General features: G+C 35.1%; 1 protein-coding gene across 5 annotated transcripts in view; it reads left to right on the top strand.

Moving 5' to 3' along the window:
- sox6 (SRY-box transcription factor 6) overlaps positions 1-15,912 on the top strand; it is a 158,892-nt gene extending 142,980 nt beyond the window's left edge. For all 5 annotated transcript variants that reach the window (XM_087793752.1, XM_087793751.1, XM_087793749.1 and 2 more), the window contains 3 exons: positions 8,426-8,599; positions 9,560-9,776; positions 11,805-15,912. In XM_087793752.1, coding sequence (XP_087649878.1) covers positions 8,426-8,599; positions 9,560-9,776; positions 11,805-12,111 — 698 coding nt within the window. In that variant the 3' untranslated portion in view covers positions 12,112-15,912. The remainder of the gene's footprint in view (positions 1-8,425; positions 8,600-9,559; positions 9,777-11,804) is intronic.
- The last annotated feature ends 2,847 nt before the right edge of the window (positions 15,913-18,759 follow it).

Genomic DNA, 18,759 nt, shown 5'->3' with positions numbered 1-18,759 from the left:
GGAGGTGTCAGTTCTGGTTCGCACCGTCGCGATATCGCGTCATCCCGCCTTTTGTGGCTTCGCCTTCGGCACGAGAAGCTTCGTCGGCCGATGTTTGTCGGGCGTCAATATTTTGCGGGGCGTTACCATGGCGCCGCAGAACTTCAGGAATAAAGGGGGGAAAACGTCTCTGACTCATGTCTTGATGCCTCAGAATGTCTCGGAGATATTTCTCGGGACAATGTAACCCGTCGTCATCGATGACATCGACAGTCTTCGGTGTGTTTTAGGAGAAATCCTCGACTATAACAAGCGGGTTTTCGCGGAATCAATGACTTTTCCTGTGAACCAGGAGTCTCTCTCCAGACAGATGTGCCTCGGGGGTCCCCCTCCGGGACCCTCCCTGTGCCGCTACCGTGGACTCGAAGCGGAAAAAGAATCACACACAAGGGCAGTGTCCTTTTAAATCCCCGCGCAGGGCCACGGGAAAAAGGCTCAGACGCCTCACTTTGGCGTTCCCAGTGAGCGATGGATTAGGAGCGAGCAGAGGTTAAAGGAGAAGGGAGGTCTTCTTCCCAGGGGGGGTCGGACGTGGCCGGGAGCCAGAGCACCGGCAACATAACTCAAGACAGAGCCGCCATTTCTTCTCCTGCGCCACAAATATCTATCTATCTGTCACTCTCGGCGGTGAAAAACCTTACACTTGAAAGACGAGAAACACTCGAACCACAAAGTGTTTACTGTTTGAAAAAACAGTTTCAGCGGATGAATCGAGGGTTGTTTTACTGATGCACCTTGAAACCTTTATGAACGCACATTGAAGCTCACTGTTGAGACTGAATCTTAGTTATTACAACCTATAAGGTCCTTGAGAAACTCGAGAAATAAATGTTAATTTATTTGATATTATGTTATTTGTTTAAAAAAGTATATTTCCACTTCATGAAATAGGATTTCAAGAAACAATTCAAGCTGAAATGTAGTGTCAAGTATGTTAAAAGTGTCTTTTTTTTCATTATTATTATTATTTACACCCATTTCAATAAAACCAAAAAGGCAGAAATGGTAGCAAAAGACTTCTACGGCAGCAGTAAAATAAAAAGTTTGAAATATTCCTTTTTTATAAACCTTGTCAAACATCTTAATTTGACACCAAGTTAAAATATAATTTAAATCATTCGATAATAGACATTAATTAACAAAATAAAGTGCTATTAAACCTTTTTATTTACTGTTTTATTTGTTTTTATGTTTTCTGTAAAACGTCAATGTTTAATAATTAAACGTTTTTTTTATTTTTTTATTTTTTCTTCCCTACAAATAAGAAAAAATCAGGTCTCATGTGTTCACTTTAGGAAAGAAATATAGTAATATAATAATAACGGGCTATAAAAGCACTCTAAAAATATCACACTATAAATATAAATTACTTTCTTACTTAAATCAATTACAAAATGAATAAAAACACATATACATTTCTACTTTTACTTTATGTATATGTATATAAACCAACTGAAGGAATTAAAATGAAAATAAATCCATACATTTGACTTTGTGCTGCCAGGAAAGAAAAAAGTTTTGTAGAATTATATGCATATTAACCTGTAATTTAACCATTAAAAAAGTAATTAAATAAATATAATTCAATGAGGAGACACACATTTCAGACCAGTGTCGATAACATGAATAAAAATACACTTATTTATAATCAATCTCAATCATCAAAAGCACTTTTCTTAGTATGAAGTGAAGGTTCTAAACCAGAATGAGTGGAATGTTTCTAGCACAGGTCTCCTCAGTTGTTTTATAGAAGGAAAAGTACTGGGCGTTTGGTCCATTAGAGGGGCCGTGAAAGCCCCTCGGTGTCCTGCAGCTTCCCCTCCAGAAGAGAGCGTCCCACACCGAGCACAGAGCTCCTCTGTCGTCACTTCACACAAGCTTTAGGTTGAACCAATATTTGCAGAGCATGCAGAAACCAAAGTCCTCAGAGCAGAGGCTGGAAAAATAGCGGGGATGGAAATAGAAGCATTTCCTTGAGTTTATAAAGCCACGACCCGCGCTGCTAAATCATTAGCTCTTTTTAAGCTCCGATAATGACATTAGCAAACATCACGGCGACCTTGGCCTCTTTGCTGATGGTTTATTCACATTTAGTGCTTCTTTGTGTCCCGAGCATCGCCAGAGGAGGGTTTGTAGAGATGTGGGAAAGAAAGAAAAACAGCCTTTTATTCATTTAAATGTTCAGTAGGATGTGCTTGAGATACACCATCGCTGGGCAAAGTGAAGGCGGTGGCCACGTTTTTTCATTTCATTTATAGAACCCCAAAAATAATGAATACTGAGATCATATTTAGAAAACATATATATTTTATGCAATATTTAATTGATGGTTTATTCATATTTTACTGGCACATTTGGGTTTTATTTGTTTGTTGACATTTCTTATTTTTCTTTACTTGTGTTCTGCTTTTTTCTTTTTGATTGTGTCTTGATGGCCCCTAACAACAGTCACAGTTATGATATATCTATTTATCTATTTATCGATCAGTCGCTAAAAGCAATAAAACTTTACTCTTTAACAACGATAAGTCTTAACAGTTTGAAAAAACTATTTTTTGAACTGGATGAATGAAGGCTTGTTGTACCTAAAAACAAACAAGGTGAACCTTTATGAATGTACAGTATATGAAGCTGAGTGAAAAAAAACGCTTTAGGAAATCTCAGCAAAAGACTTCTAAAGCAGCTGGCAAATGATTCAAAAAAATAGTTTTATAGATGTTAAATCTATTTTATAATATTAGACACCAAAATAGAAAGTAGTATTTAGTAGTAAGTAAAGTATTACTCAATTAAGCTGATACAAGTAAATGAAATTTAAAAAGAGTCGTTTCTGCCCTTTTTTTCTTTTGGTCCCTAAGAACAATCACAGTTATGATACATCTATTTATCTATTAGTCGCTTAAAGCAGTAAAACTTTACACATTTAAAGCTGGAAACAGTCGACAATGATAAGTGTTTACGGTTTAAAAAAAAAACATTTTTTGAACTGGATGAATGAAGGGTTGTTGTACCTAAAAAAACAAGTTGAACCTTTATGAATGTACAGTATATGAAGCTCAGTATTAAGATACACTTTTTATTAGTGAAAAGACATTCTGTTCAAAGTTTTTGTGGATTTAAAAAAAGTTGTATTATTATGATTATGATTAGATACATTCAATTACTACCACATGCATTTCAGTGAAAACACAATGTTGAAAATGCTCAGCAAAAGACTTCTAAAGCAGCTGGCAAACGTTTAAAAACAAAGTTGCATTCATGTTAAATATACTTTATAATGTTAGACACTAAATTAGAAAGTAGTAAGTATTACTTCTTAAGATGATACAAGTAAACAAAATTATAAAAAAAATAAAAAATGGTCGGTTCTAGCCTTTTTTTTTTCTTTTGGCTTGACGGTCCCTAACAACTGCACCAACATATAACGCGTAGGATATTAAACCACTATGAAAAAAAGCCACAAAAGAGAGAGTTTTTATATTTAATAATTTTCGTTTCTCACAAACCATCTTATAAAAGTCCTAGAATCACAGTTAAACTCAACAAGGACGCGAACATATGATTGCGTGGACGAGCGAGGACCTATAAAGATGAGATATGTCGCGCACAGATGACTCACACAATCCAAACAGAGTGAGTTGTAAACAAACGTTATGGTACCTATATCGTCTCCTTCCTCTTTATCCACTCAACGCCTCCTCCTCCTCCTCCTCCTCCTCCTCCTCCTCCTCCTCCTCCTCCTCCCTTGATAATCATACAATCACTCTTTCTCACTGTAATTCATGCTGCTCATCTGCAATGTTTCTGGGAGAGAAATTAATGGAGGATTCTCATATCGCTCTGTCACACTTGAGCTGCGAGCCTCATGAATCACAATAAATTCTATTAAGCAACACTTCCCCGTCCGTTACGCCGGCTCCCCCGGAACCCACCCGTGGGGGCCACATACCCCCCCGACACACACACACCCCTCTGTCACTGCTAACTGTGTGTGTTTATTTACACAATCGCACACCTAACAAACTGATCCCTAGGATGTCAGAGCTGTGTCACACTTTGTCAATGAAAGAGAGAAAAACAATCTGTAATTGTTCCGACCCACTGGCCCTCAGCAGATTGGCCCTTAATGTAGAAAAACATCTGAAACTTTTAGGGACAAACAGTTGGATTCTTTTGTATATTACAAACTATATTGTTATCGTTCGATATATTAGCACATACAGAACTGTGTTAAATTATATTTTTGGGGGACCAAATGTTAAAAATTTGGTTTCACATTTGAGCTTAAATTTCCCAGGGGCCACATTATAAAGTGAGACTGGTGTAGGGTGCTGGTAGAAGTCTTAATTTGAAAAAAAAAAGTTTTAAAAATCTATTCAAATATTATACAAACAAAGTTAATGGTATTAGATATGTTTTTAAATGATCAAGTTACGAAAAAAATCAAGAAATAAATGATATATTTAAGTGTGACCGCGCAATAACAAGATAAACATAAATATGTGAAATATTTTTATTGAATATTATTCAAGTTAATGTTTGGTTGAAAACAATTTCAGAATTTGAAAATTAAAAACAATTAAATAAATACATGTATTATACATTTTATAAGCCTGAATTATGTCTTATTATTGTTTATTTATTATTAAAAATCATTATTGTTTGACTCTGACTTCATTAGGGGCCGTAATAAATGGATGCCAAGGGCCGCTTGTGGCCTGCGGACCTTACTTTGCCATGGTCCGGGTCGGATAGAATTTGTTAAGAAAATAAAGGAACGTATGTATTAAATTGTAGCTATAATACCCCTCAAAAATTTGATTGTTTCAAAAAAAGTTGGCCCCCATTTTTACTCAATGAATAAAACCTATTTATCGCTCATTATTTATTATTATTAATCAGCATAAATGAGTGAAAAACTTTTATTTTTACTTGGAATAGTTACAAAAAATAGGTGTTTGAATAGGCAAGTATATTTTAGGTGATAAAATTAATAAAATTCCTGAATATAAATACATATAAATATGATAAATATATGATGATAACAGGCAGGAAACAGTGTGAGGTCAGGACAAGAATGCTTCCTTCTGAAGTTCAAAAGCCAGCCAGGGATCCCATCTTTAAATCTGGATCTGGATCAGGAACAGAACAGGAAGAGGAAAAAAAAAAACCTGCTTGATCTGGCGTCGCTCCAGCGTCACATGCTTAACTATGGCTGTGGCACTAACTGATGGCCGCCACTTGTTTTGTCCCCTCCCCGTGAGCCGCTCACCTCCGCTCGTATGCATGCACGCCAGTATATAAATTGCTGAATCAGTGTCAGTGATAGAGTAATGGCGGCGGAGGCCTCGTAAATTACCGCCCGGCGATCCCAGAGTGCAGACACTGGCTGTCTTGTCTGAGTGAGCGCCGCGCTCCTGAGCTAATGAATACCTTCATCTGGCCCCGGCAGTCAGCAGATTGCCCGCCGTTGATGGATACTGTCAGGCCGCCGCCACACCACATTTCATTGCACAATAAACATGCTTGTCAAAAGCAAACAAAGTGAAATCAATTCATTCTGTACAGTGAGCGCATGCTAAATGAAATTAACGAACTGTGGGAGGAACGTTTTTTTTTCTTCTCTCGCCTTGATGGCTTCATGGTGGTTCTTGAGAGGATGAATCTTCACACACTCTTGTTCCAACACATAGATCCAGTTTTTATTCACTTCCAATAGTTTTGGTTTTCAACACATTGACTTGTTCGACTTGTTCGTCCTTTAGATTTCGAATTCAACTTTATTGACTGTAATATAAGAACAGGAAGTGTATGCAGCGAGTCGATCACAGATCCATGTTGCATATATTTACTTAATCAAAATATTCTTAATTTTTCTTTAGAGATAATCTCATTTACCGAAGGACATCCCAAGAAAGTTGACCTAATCTAATCTAAATGTCACTTTAAACCTTTTTTTCCCACACTTTTGTTCCAAATAAAACACCTGCCAGACAGTAATAATCGATGAAACCGATCTGAAGTTTTTCCTGCTACAAAACTGTTTGCGTTTTAATCATTTTCACTAGTTTACAGGTTTTACCTTTTTGAGTAAAATTGACAGAAACGATCGTCTTAACGTGTCGATGGTAATCATAGTTTAAAGAAAATTTGGACTTTTGACTTTGAACTATCTGATCTAATCTAATCTAAATCTTACTTTAAACTGGTCCCCGACCTTTTTTTTTAGCACCGTGGACCCCTTTAATGTGGGCATTGTATTCATGAACTGACCTTAACGTATAAAAAAAAGTTTGAATAAAATTCCATGACCGGTAGAAAAAACAAATGTAAAGAGCATTAAAAGTAGATCTTGATCTAACGCTGACTCAGCAAAAGCACTAGACCGGATTTTTTGAGAGGAAACTGCTTTTATTTTTCAATAGTTTACAGGTTTATTTTTTGAGAAAAATTGACTGAAAAAAAAAAATGGTCTTAACATGTCAATGCCAATGTGAATGTTGGCATTGTATTCATGGACCGACCAAACAATAAAGTTTTATCTATCTATCTTTCTATCTTAATGTAAAAAAAAGTTTCAATAAGATACCATTACTGGTAGATAAAACTGGTAAAAATAAATAAAAATTGTAATCATCTTAGCGTGTCAGTGGTTATGTTACTTCAAAGAAAATGTAGACTTAAAGATAAAACAGCTGCCAGACAGTAATAATCGAAAAAAGACTAATCTTTCCTGCGACAAAATCGTTTGCGTGTTAATCATTTTAACTAGTTTTCCAGAAAATGTTTTGAGTAAAATTGACTAAAAAAACTTAAACATGTCTTTACTTGTCAATGGTAATAATACTCCAAAGAAAATTTGGACTTTTTTCAAAATAAAACATCTGCCAGACAGTACTAATGGATAAAACTTCAAAAAAGATTTCAGCTAGACATGGCCAACATACTGGACCCTGGACCAGAAGTTAGGGACCATGAAGCAAATTTCCAATACTTGGTAGAAGACAAAAAAAAGCGATAATAAAGATGTTATATTATAAATAACAGATAATATTTGATCAGAAATTCAAAAAAAGATCAAGAAACTCATCAGTTATTTTCTCTAAACCCACTCGCTCGACTCACAAGTTAATATTTAGCATCAGTTCCACAATGAACTGGAAATGGAACAGTAGCAGCAGATCTGTGATTAGAAGCGAGCGACATTTCCGTGACTGAGGAATTAACGTCGCCGCACGCCGTCACTCATTAGCCGTTTGAATTTGTTTATCGTCTGAAATGATAATAGAAATCAAACCCCAGGTAACGCGTGCCAAGGCGGCCTCGCCGACCGGTCTAATGAGAGGACTTCACATGTGGATGATGAAATATGCATGAGTCATCTCGAGCTTTCTTTTCCAGACTTGAGATCATTAAAGATGTATCGTAGCATATGGAAGGATTTTTTTTATTTTTTTTTGTCTTTATTTTTCAAGCCTTGTTTATCAACATGTTTTTGTTTGTTTAAATATTCATACTGCTTTTATTTAATTCTTTCACATCTTACATATAAAAGGAAGCAAATGCGCACGCAAACAGAAATCATTATCAGTTTGATGTACAGTTTAATCCGGAGAGAAACTCTCTCTGTGATTCTGCCCTGATTGAGAAGCTGTGTGTGTGTCGTACAGTAGCAGGAGTGTGTGTTCGTAGTTTGGACGTGAAGTTGATGGTTTGGTTGATTCAAGATGGACGAACATCAGTGCAAACATTACAAATGTTGAAACGTTTTTACATTTATTTATTTTTTTGGTAATTCACTTCAATCTTGTCTGTATATATACACTGTATATGTCGAATTTTCTATTTATTTAATTTAAAAAATCCAAAATTTTCATTTTTACACATAGTCTGTGGTATTTTAATCGCAATATTTAAAATATATAACTTCTAAATTCACTACTTCTTAATACATAGCCTTTTGAATTCAATGTAAAAAAAAGTTGGTGTAATATTTCCACCATACAATACTAAATTAAAAAGGTTACAAACTAAAAATATTATATTTTTAATTCTGAGAATTTGAATATTAAAATGTGTTAAGTGTTAAGCGTTATATTTACACTTTAAGTTTAAATTTTAAAAAGGAAAAAACAATGTAATGCTTTAAACAAAAACAAAAATTGAAAGATTTTTAGATCCAAAGTTTAACCATTTAATATTCTAATGAATAATCAAATAAATATTTATGCGAGTAAACAATTTTAACTGTAATCCAACAATGATCGACTTAATTCTAACAAATATCAACTATAATCAAATCATTTTTGACTGAAACCAAGCAATTTTCAACCGTGATCAAACTATCTATTATCGACTGTATTCAAATCATTTTTGAATTCAACAGGGGGCGCTGGTTCCACCGAGGCGAGAGTGTTCCGGGAAACTAGAGGAAGAAACAACAACGAGCCCCACATCAAACGGCCGATGAACGCCTTCATGGTTTGGGCCAAAGACGAGCGACGGAAGATCTTGCAGGCCTTCCCTGACATGCATAACTCCAACATCAGCAAGATCCTGGGTGAGTTTCACCACAATTTATTCAATTTCTTTCATATTAAGACTATTTTAATTGCATTTTCTGCATTTATGCTTTTTTTCTTTTACACGTATAGTGTGATATTTCGAATTCCAATAATCCAAAAGAAAATATTTTTAGTTTGTAGACTTTTCAAGTCAGTATAGTATGGTGACAATATTACACCAACATTTTTACATTGAATTTAAAAGGCTACGGATTCATAAATATTGAATTTAGACGTTTTATTTTTCAATTATTATGATTAAAATGTTAAAATCTATGTGTAAAAATGTTTTATTATGAAAATATTGGATTTATCAAAAAAAAATTTTTTTCCAATAAATCAATCATTTGTTTTCAGTCCTTTCGGGTCACCTTGACCCAGAGACAACACAAGGAGATACCACAAACATATTTGTTTTCAGTCCTTTCGGGTCAACTTGACCCAGAGAAAACACAAGGAGATACCACTAACATATTTGTTTTCAGTCCTTTCGGGTCACCTTGACCCAGAGACAACACAAGGAGATACCACAAACATTTGTTTTCAGTACTTTCGGGTCACCTTGACCCAGAGACAACACAAGGAGATACCACAAACATATTTGTTTTCAGTCCTTTCGGGTCACCTTGACCCAGAGAAAACACAAGGAGATACCACAAACATATTTGATTTCTGGCCTTTGGGTCACTTTGACCCTGAGCTTAAACAAGGGTTAAAACTTTTGGAAATGTTTTGATTTAAAAACTGTCCCTGTGTAAAGTGTACAGTGGCCCCCTAAGTATTCTATAGCCCAGATGTAGACCCTTTGAGGAAAAACACATGAATAAAAACATGTTTTCTTGAAGTACATAATAGTTTAAACTTGAAAAGAGAGAGTCAGAGGATTATTCTACTAAGACAGTAAAAAAAATAAAGTCTATAAAAAATGAATCTAATGATTTGGTATTTGGGTCCAGGTTCTCGGTGGAAGTCCATGTCCAACCAGGACAAGCAGCCGTACTACGAGGAGCAGGCCCGCCTGAGCAAGCAGCACTTAGAGAAGTACCCCAACTACAAGTACAAGCCCCGGCCCAAGAGGACCTGCATCATCGACGGGAAGAAGCTCCGCATCGGAGAGTACAAGCAGATGATGCGTTCACGGCGTCAGGAGATGAGACAGTTCTTCACGGTGGGGTGAGCCAAACTTTTTATTGACTGAGAATGATCTTTTTTTTTTTTTAAATCTTTATTATCTTTATTATACGGCCATGTTGCCCCACAATAGCTGTGGCCCGACGCTGGCGCGTGATTACAGGCTATAAACTTCAAGTGTGGGTTTATGGAAGCCTGCAGGGCGACTGTAGCTTAACACTTTCTTTTACTGCGGCTGGTAAACAGCCGAGGCTTCATCCAGGTGTCGGCGTGTCAGTCAAACTCTTGAGAGACCATGAATCACCCCTCAGAACAGACTTAGGTGTCGTCAATTTGGACCAAGTGGGGGTTTTAAAAAATACTTCTGCCGCCTGTCATCTGAGAAATCTCATGACAAGTGAAGGAGTCGGGACATGTCTTTACTACAGAGAGGATTATTTCATCTGCTGCACACAGACCTGTTGATGGTACAATGATAGAATACTAGAGTAGAAATATACACAAGAAAGTATAGCAATGTTAGTTTCTCAAGTTATGCTGCAAAGTTTATGTGTCTTCTGATGACTTGTTTCATTCCATGTTACACATTACACATAAATATTACTATTGAGATTTATAGTTGTATTTTATTTTATTGATTCATTTATTTCAACCTCACAAAGTAATTTTCATTTGTGTCCAGTATATCTTTGAGTATTATAGAATTGTATGCTTTAAATTCTACACAATTTGTAGTTTGTATACATTTCACACTTTCAACTGCAGAATTTTCAACTGTAATCAAACAATTATAGACTTATTATAATAATAATTATTGAATTTAAAAACAATTTTCAACTATAATCAAACAATTTTCAACTGTAATCAAACAATTATCAGCTTTAATAAAATAATTATTTAATTTAAAAACAATTTTCAACTATAATCAAACAATTTTTAACTGTATTCAAACATTAATCAGCTTTAATAAAATAATTATTGAATTTAAAAACAATTTTCAACTATAATCAAACAATTTTCAACTGTATTCAAACATTTATCAGCTTTAATAAAATAATTATTGAATTTAAAAACAATTTTCAACTATAATCAAACAATTTTCAACTGTATTCAAACATTAATCAGCTTTAATAAAATAATTATTGAATTTAAAAACAATTTTCAACTATAATCAAACAATTTTCAACTGTATTCAAACATTTATCAGCTTTAATAAATAATTATTGAATTTAAAAACAATTTTCAACAATAATAAAATAATAATTTTAAACTATAATAAAAAAAATTAAACTGTAATAAACCATTTTCAACTATAATCAAACAATTTTCAGGTATAATCAAATAATAATTTTTAACAATAATAATTTAAATGTCAACTATAATCAAAAAAATTCAACTATAATCAAACAATTTTCAACTGTAATCAAATAATTATTTTTAACTATAATAAAAAAAAATCAAATGTAATCTAACAATTATCGACTTTAATCAAATAAATATTTAATTTAATTACATAATTATTTGATTAAATTAAATAGTTTTCAACTATAATCAAACAATTTTTAACTGTAATCAAATAATAATGTTCAACTATAATAAAAAAACAAACAAATGTAATCTAACAACTATCGACTTTAATCAAATAAATATTTAATTTAATTAAATAATTATTGGATTAAATTCAATAGTTTTCAACTGTAATCAAACAACTTTTAACTGTAATTAAAAACAATTTTCAAATATAATAAATAAATATCGTCAGAAAATGGTAACTGAACATGAAAACTGTTTTGCATTTATAGGGTTTTCCTATATTTATATTCACCTTTTTACATTTCTTGCACACATCCAGTGAAAAGTCAAGCACGTGTATGAAAACAAAGGTTCAGGATTCAAATATTACACTTGTATGAACAAAGTGCTGTCTTCACTCTTCATAAAGTTCATGTATCCATCACTGAAAGAGTTTTCTGTTCTATGTTCATGACCTTCAGTGTTGATGGTTGATAAATGATGATTCAAGAGGTTAAGAACATTCATCTGAACACAAACATATCCTCCACATTCCAGGCAGACCCCGCAGATCCCCATCTCCACCAGTGCCAGTCTGGTCTACCCGGGAGCCATGTCCATGGCCACCACCACCCCGTCGCCTCAGATGACCTCGGAGTGCTCCAGCGCCTCGGCGAGCCCGGAGCCCACCATCCCCGTCATCCAGAGCAACTATAACCTGAAGCTGGAGCCCAACCCCTTAGCCAGCGCCACGGAGCCCATCAACGGCGAGGACGAAATGGACATTTATGAGGACTTCGAGGACGAGCCCAAATCAGACTATAGTAGTGAAAATGAAACACAGGAACCAGTGAGTGCCAACTGAAGGCGGGCGTGGACACAGGACGGGGGGGGAAAAGTGGGGGTCCGGTTAAACATTTTCATAGAGTGGCTGAAGAAACACTATTTCATTCACGGGGCAAGTCTTTCAATCTTAGTTCATCCGCTTGTTTTACAACGTAAATTAATGTCATCTTCACTCAGGTACAGCTGGAATGTTTTAAAAAGAAAACAAACTAACCATCACCATAAAAAAAACAAATTTATCGTGGGTTGGCCAAAAACATTTCAACTTGTTCAACTTAAGTCCTTTGAGAGAATCTTTGTAAGTCTTAGACAATCTTTTGAGCTCTTAATGCAGATCCCTTAACCCTGTTTTCGCCGTAATCACATGAACAAATCTAGAAAACGAGACGTTGCAAACTCTCTTGGAAAGAGAGCGACAGTAAATGCATCAACCATACATGCTTCCCCCCGGGGGCCCGTTCTTTTTCATTCACGGTCCCAAGTGCGACCACACAGTCCCCGAAATTTCCTAATTCCTTAAAAATCTGAGGCGATTGTAATCAGGCCAGGATGAACAAATCTGCGGGGATTGGAACAGACGGGAAACGGCAGCTTTGGTGGCATTTACAATCTTTTTTTTCCCAAATTGACGTCGTACAATGTGTGGCTTCAGGAGATTTCGTTAAACACTTTAGCCCTATTTGGACGACACGTTCTTAAGTCTTAAAAAAGAAAGTTGTTTTTTTTTTCTGTTAATTCTCTTTGCAAATCTTAAACTAAGAAGTCTTAAAGAAGTGGAGTTGATTGCTTCACTTCAATCTCCTGGAATATACGCGACAAAAATCGATTTATTTATGGTTAAATTCTCCTTTTTACGAAGTTTTCCGAACGAAAAGAGAGACAATTTCATATTAATGACTAAAGTTCTGACGCAAACGTTCATTTATCGTTAGCTTAAATGCTATCCTGATCCTTTTCAAATGGTCAAAACATTCTCTTATCTTTCCTGAAATCAATTATAAGCCGAGTGAGATGGAGAGAGATTCTCCTTTGACCCCGGGGCCCCGTGGCAACCGTCGGCACCGAGGGGTGCGACCATCTGCCTCAGCACCAGGGGAAGGGGAACGGCGAACAATACAAAAAATGGTGGGCCTCATTGTGCTCTCCATCAAAGTGCTGGAAAAGTGAGGATTCCGCCCCGAACTCCCACCTCGGCCCCTCGCGCCGGGCTGCCGGGCGAGCAGATGGAACAAGTGCATCAAGCTGTGGGGGATTATTAAAATGACAGACGACTGGATATCATCGGAAACACACCATTATTAATGCATGAGTCCGACCATCGCTGCCCTTGACGTCTCAAACATGTTTTTTTTTGGGGTTTTTTTTTCTGGTCCGACCATTCTATGGTCGCTTCATTTCACCAGTAGGAACGACGGTTCAAATCCAGTCGACTTGGCTCCTCCCCTTTTCCTGTTTTCGCCGTCGATTGATTTGTACGTGATTGTAAATAGTTTTCTGACGCCGCCGCACAGACGCGCTAGGAGTTACAAAAAAAAAAAGACACTTTTCACTGAACTGAAACTTGACGGCCGAGAGAAAGAGAGAGAGAGAGACGGAGAGACAAAAACGACAAAAAAAAAGAACTCTACGGACGACAACGTTTCCTTAAGTGTTACAAGCACTGGATATAAATGGTATTTTTTAATCGATTCTGATTAATGTGAAGCTGTTGAAAAATTGACAACCAACCCCCCCACCCTCTATACTCCCCCCAGGACTTAAGTGGGTCGCCCAGATTTCAATCCTTTTATGTGCTTTTTTTTGTTTTATTTATGCGGAACAAAAATACATTTAAAGAAAAAAAAACGAGATGAATGAACACCTTTTTTTTTTTTTTAGTTGACTTTTATTTTCAGCCACAGCTGGCTCTAAAACTGTCAGTCAAAAGACAATCAGAGGGAAATATTTGATCAATTACTGCGATAAATATTTTGAATTCATCCTTTCAGTTATTGTAAATATAGCAGAAATACTTTGTCAAATCCTGTACCTCATGTAGATGCTGGACTTTCTTTTTTTGTTTTTGGGAAGAATTTGACTTTAGGTCCAGAACAAATTTTATACGATAAACGTGCCATTAATATATGGAGGGGTTTCTTTTCCAAAAACGTTTGATTTAAAGTTTTAATTTAAGTGTATCTGGTATGTTTCACTGGCCAGGCTATAGTCAAGTATTTTTGTGACCAGTATTCAAGTTTTTAAAAAGCAAATTTAACTCTTTTAATTTGTCAATCCATCAAATACTACTTACGAATAAATGTAACTTGTGGAAAAGAGCGTACGAACAAAACTCTCTATGGAATGTTTAAGAATCAGACTTTGTTGTGATAATCTAAATCAAGAAAAGGTACTTAATAAATAAAAAAGAAAATAAAGCACTTGATGATCACATGTTTCCGATCAAGACACAATCAAGGTCCGATGCTGTAAATCCATGCTACGGTTTTGTATCGTCCTGATCAAATGTGCGTCCATTGATAGAACCAGGATGAACAAAAAATTGCTTGTTTTTGACGCCACACAATGTTTTTAAGAGTTGGCAACGTGCATTTATTTATTTTCTATTCTGTCCATTTTTATTTTTTTTCCGGTGTGTTTTTTTTTTTTTTTTTTGCTTATATTTTTTATTGTTCATGAGGTTTCAGCCATTTTTAAGAACTCGGATGAAAAAAAATTGTCGGAGCGACCATCGGAAGTTTTCAATGCTGTGTCAATATTACTGTAATTTAATTTTCTGTCTGAACATCGTGATGTATATGGCGGGGATTTCTTTTTCTTTTTTCTTTTTTTCTGTGTTAATTTAATCAGCACAATTCAACGACATGCTGGACTGACGTGCTAGCTGCTGTTCAGAAGTGTACAGATCGTCATTCGGGACAATGTTTCTCAAAGTTGTCTTTGGTACTTTTGCTTTTTTTTTTTTTTTTTTTTCAAGCAACACTGTGTGAGGCTCCTTCCGTCACGGGAGCCCTGACTTTTCTACATCGAATTGTCCCCCCTTTTTTTTTTTTTTCTGGTAGGTACTTAAGGTTGAGTATCGTTTGGGTGTTGTTAGCGAAAAATGAAATACATAGTGTTTGTTGCTGCTTCGAGAAAAAAAAAAAAAAGGTTTATGTCTCAATATGTAAATAGTTTATCATAATATCTTGTACAGTCCAATGTAAAGTTTTTAATTCAACTTTTAAAAAGATGTTGCCATCACGGTTGTGTTCACATTCTCTATACGTTGCAACAGATCATTTATCTGCTAGGAGTATTATTGTCTTAAAAAAAAAATGTTTTTCCTTCCTTATTTAATTTAATTATTTCTGCTTGGCTTCGAACGTGTACACCAGGCAGTCTTTGGTTTCCATGTGCAGTATTGACGTGAGGTAAACTTAAGGTGATTCATTTTTACAGTGGTGTGTGTTGAGCGCAAACTCCTCGACTTAGTATTAATATACTATAATCTAATATTTAAAGAAGAAGAAAAAAGTGACACGTCGGTGTCGCCGCAGCACCATAGAAGTGTGTATATTGTACAAGGTTTATATATTCCCCCCCGAAACTGAGTCCAGACACATGTTGATGTGACACCATTCTCTGTATGTCTCAGTAAACTGTAAAGAAAAAAAAATAATAATAGGGGCTGAAGAACTTCCTCTTTATGTTCATTTACCTCAAGAATTTCCTCCTTTTCTGTAAAAACAAAAGACATTGTGTTACAGAAGCTTGTCACATCACTCCATCTTTTGTACTGCTGTTGACACTTACAAATTAAAGAGACATTTTGTTTTAAAAACACGACTTTGTTGTTGTCATTACCTGAGCGTTACAGATAACCGTCTGGATCCAGGGATCTTTTGAAGTCACTCTCGAAGGAAGAGAAATGTCGCGCTACGTCCATTTGCAACAAAATCGAAAACATGACGACATCAAGCCGGTTATGGTCGACGAAACGACTTTCATCCGACTGCGGCGACAACAGTTGGGGCTCAGATTTTTCCGACAACACTTGAACGCAACAGTGGTCCCGGCATGAAGCCACTAACTATCTGATCCTAGATCAGCAGCCTGATAACAACGATGCTTAGATTAGTAACATTAACATCGAGAATCATGTTTTTGGCAGAAATAAGCTGCTTGGTGGAGGTCTGCGCTCCCTGAGTGCTTTTCTTTTTCTGCCAAGACAGAATTCCCTTTCATCTAAATGAACGAGTCTGTGGTCTCGGTATTGCATCCAAACCATTTGCCCATAATGCAACAGAGAATAAGAAAAAGTGACTCAGGATCAGAGAATAAAAAAACCGAGCGTGTGCTCATGTCGTTTTAGAATCAGCCCCGACAGGAAAAATGCTTTTGCACGAACAAAAATCTTTTGAAAATACAAGTTAATGTGAAAATAATCACCACTTAATAATGAAAAAGCATCAAATTATCTTCCATGTTTGCACGATATTTTGCTCAAATTAAGTTCATGGAAAATCGCAATCACATTATAAGAAATAAAAAATAAAAATAAATCTTATTTTTTACTCTTATTTTTGTTATTTCAGAAGTAGATAAAATTATTAGGACATACAGTACATATATTAAAGCAAATAATAACAAAAACTATAATTGAAAAACAAAGACATAATAATGATCATAATAAATAAACAAAATAAAAAAACAATAAATATTGATTAAAATGATATAGATCGATTTTCTTTTTATTTGAAATGTACATTACAAAAGTACAGAAAATCTGAGAAAACAAGTAATTGAAATATTATATACATATAAAACGATACATTTTCTGAGTTTTATTATTTTTGCCTCACAAAGTGTGGATACAATAAAATAATGTAGTATAATTCAAAGCAAATAGTGCACAGAACCAAGGAGCACCAGAAGAAGAGTCATGTGTACTTAAACTTGCAGGGCAGATCATTTACTTATAAGCAAAACACAGACAATAAAAAAGAGTAGTAAACAGTAAATGGGTTAGTAAATTAAACAAGACATTATAGTCGAGTTTTTTAATGATTATCTGACCTTTCCGAAGTCAAACTTACTCTCTGTGATGCCTTCAGGCGAGTAGTAAGAACAGCGTTCAACTTCTCAGGCTGGTGAATTGTTTCTCTTGTTACACGTGACTAAACCAACCGACAGTCGTAACCCTAAGTCAAAATAAATTGATTTCAAAATTGATTCATGGCGAGTATTTGCTGGTCTAAAAATAGTGAGAACAAAGAAAGTGAGACTATTGAGTTGCTTTCTTTGGGGTCCTTGACAAGTCCGTAGATAAGTGAGCTCAAAGAATGGATTCATGCAAATAAACAAGAACATTTAACTGTTCATCGACAACCTGAAAAAATGTGTTTCATGACGTCATTTTGGAACGAAAAAATTCTAAAATGGTTTTGAAAGATTGGACAGTAAAGTGATGCAAACCCCAGACTTGATGAAGTCGATGTCTTGTATAGAAACAATATTTCAAGCGAGTCTTTGAATGTAAAGTCAAATATTCCAGAGGTCGTTCTCATCATGGTCTGGATCGACGCCATATGAAGCTCATCATCGCTATGTTGGACTTTCAGCACCTGCAGCATAACGTTCTATTTATCTATTCAAGTGATCGGCGCCAAAATAAAGTTCACTCTGGAGGTCAATATTTTTCCTATCAACTCAATTTCATTGATTTTCAAGAGTTTTTGACCACGGCTGGTTAAACATCTCTTTTGAATCACAATGAAAAAAATTCACGACAGAAAACACATTATAATCCTAATTTATAACATAAAGGTAAAACAAAATATGAAATAAATAAAAAATATTCTGACCTACATCCATTCACACAAGGTCCCTTATTTATTTAAAGTAATCGATAACACATTAATCTTTGGATCTTGACTCTATTAATGAATGAAAGTTAATTAATTTAACTTTCATCATGATATTCTGATTCAAACATGGGGTCAAATTAAACATGTTAAAAATGTAGAAAACACTCACGAACAAACAGTTCCCATAATGCACTGGGTACCAATGATGCATTCAATGACTTCGGGGTAGCGAGGGTGCATTCAAGAGCGTTGTAGAAATAAACACCATTCACTACTATGAACAAACTATTACATAGAAAACACATTGGGTTTCGTACCAATGATAATTTCATTTTTCTGTTAATCTTTATTTTTTTTAATGTACGTGTTGAATTCTTTTCATTATGAATCATTAATATTTTACATTTAACAAACTGTTCTTTTTACGAATATCTCTCAAAACCTTCTAATGTCAGGCAGAAGCTAATTTTTCTGAAGTAACTTTGTGCACATACATGTTGAAATACACTTAATATTTTAACATGTATCAGTATTTCTTTAATTAGAGAAACGCTTTGAACAATACACAATTTTATTAATATTTCAGCTCAGAGTGTTGTTTGGTTTGACAACAAGACATTGCATTTTACATTTTTATTTTATTTTATATAGTGAATTTTCAAAATGTCTGCACACAATACATTTTTTAATAATTGAAGTATTTTGAAGAATCTCAGAGAGGTACACTTTACTACCAACAACTAACATAGTACAGTTTTCCATATTTTGTAGTGATGGTCTGGTGAAGCATCATGAAACAATGTCATGTTGTTTAGAGGTCA

This window comes from Callionymus lyra, chromosome 6 (assembly GCF_982586985.1).
Source record: "Callionymus lyra chromosome 6, fCalLyr1.hap1.1, whole genome shotgun sequence".
Classification (NCBI taxonomy): Eukaryota; Metazoa; Chordata; class Actinopteri; order Syngnathiformes; family Callionymidae; genus Callionymus; species Callionymus lyra.
The sequence above is the reverse complement of the archived record's forward strand: the minus strand, read 5'-3'. Positions and strand labels throughout refer to the sequence as shown.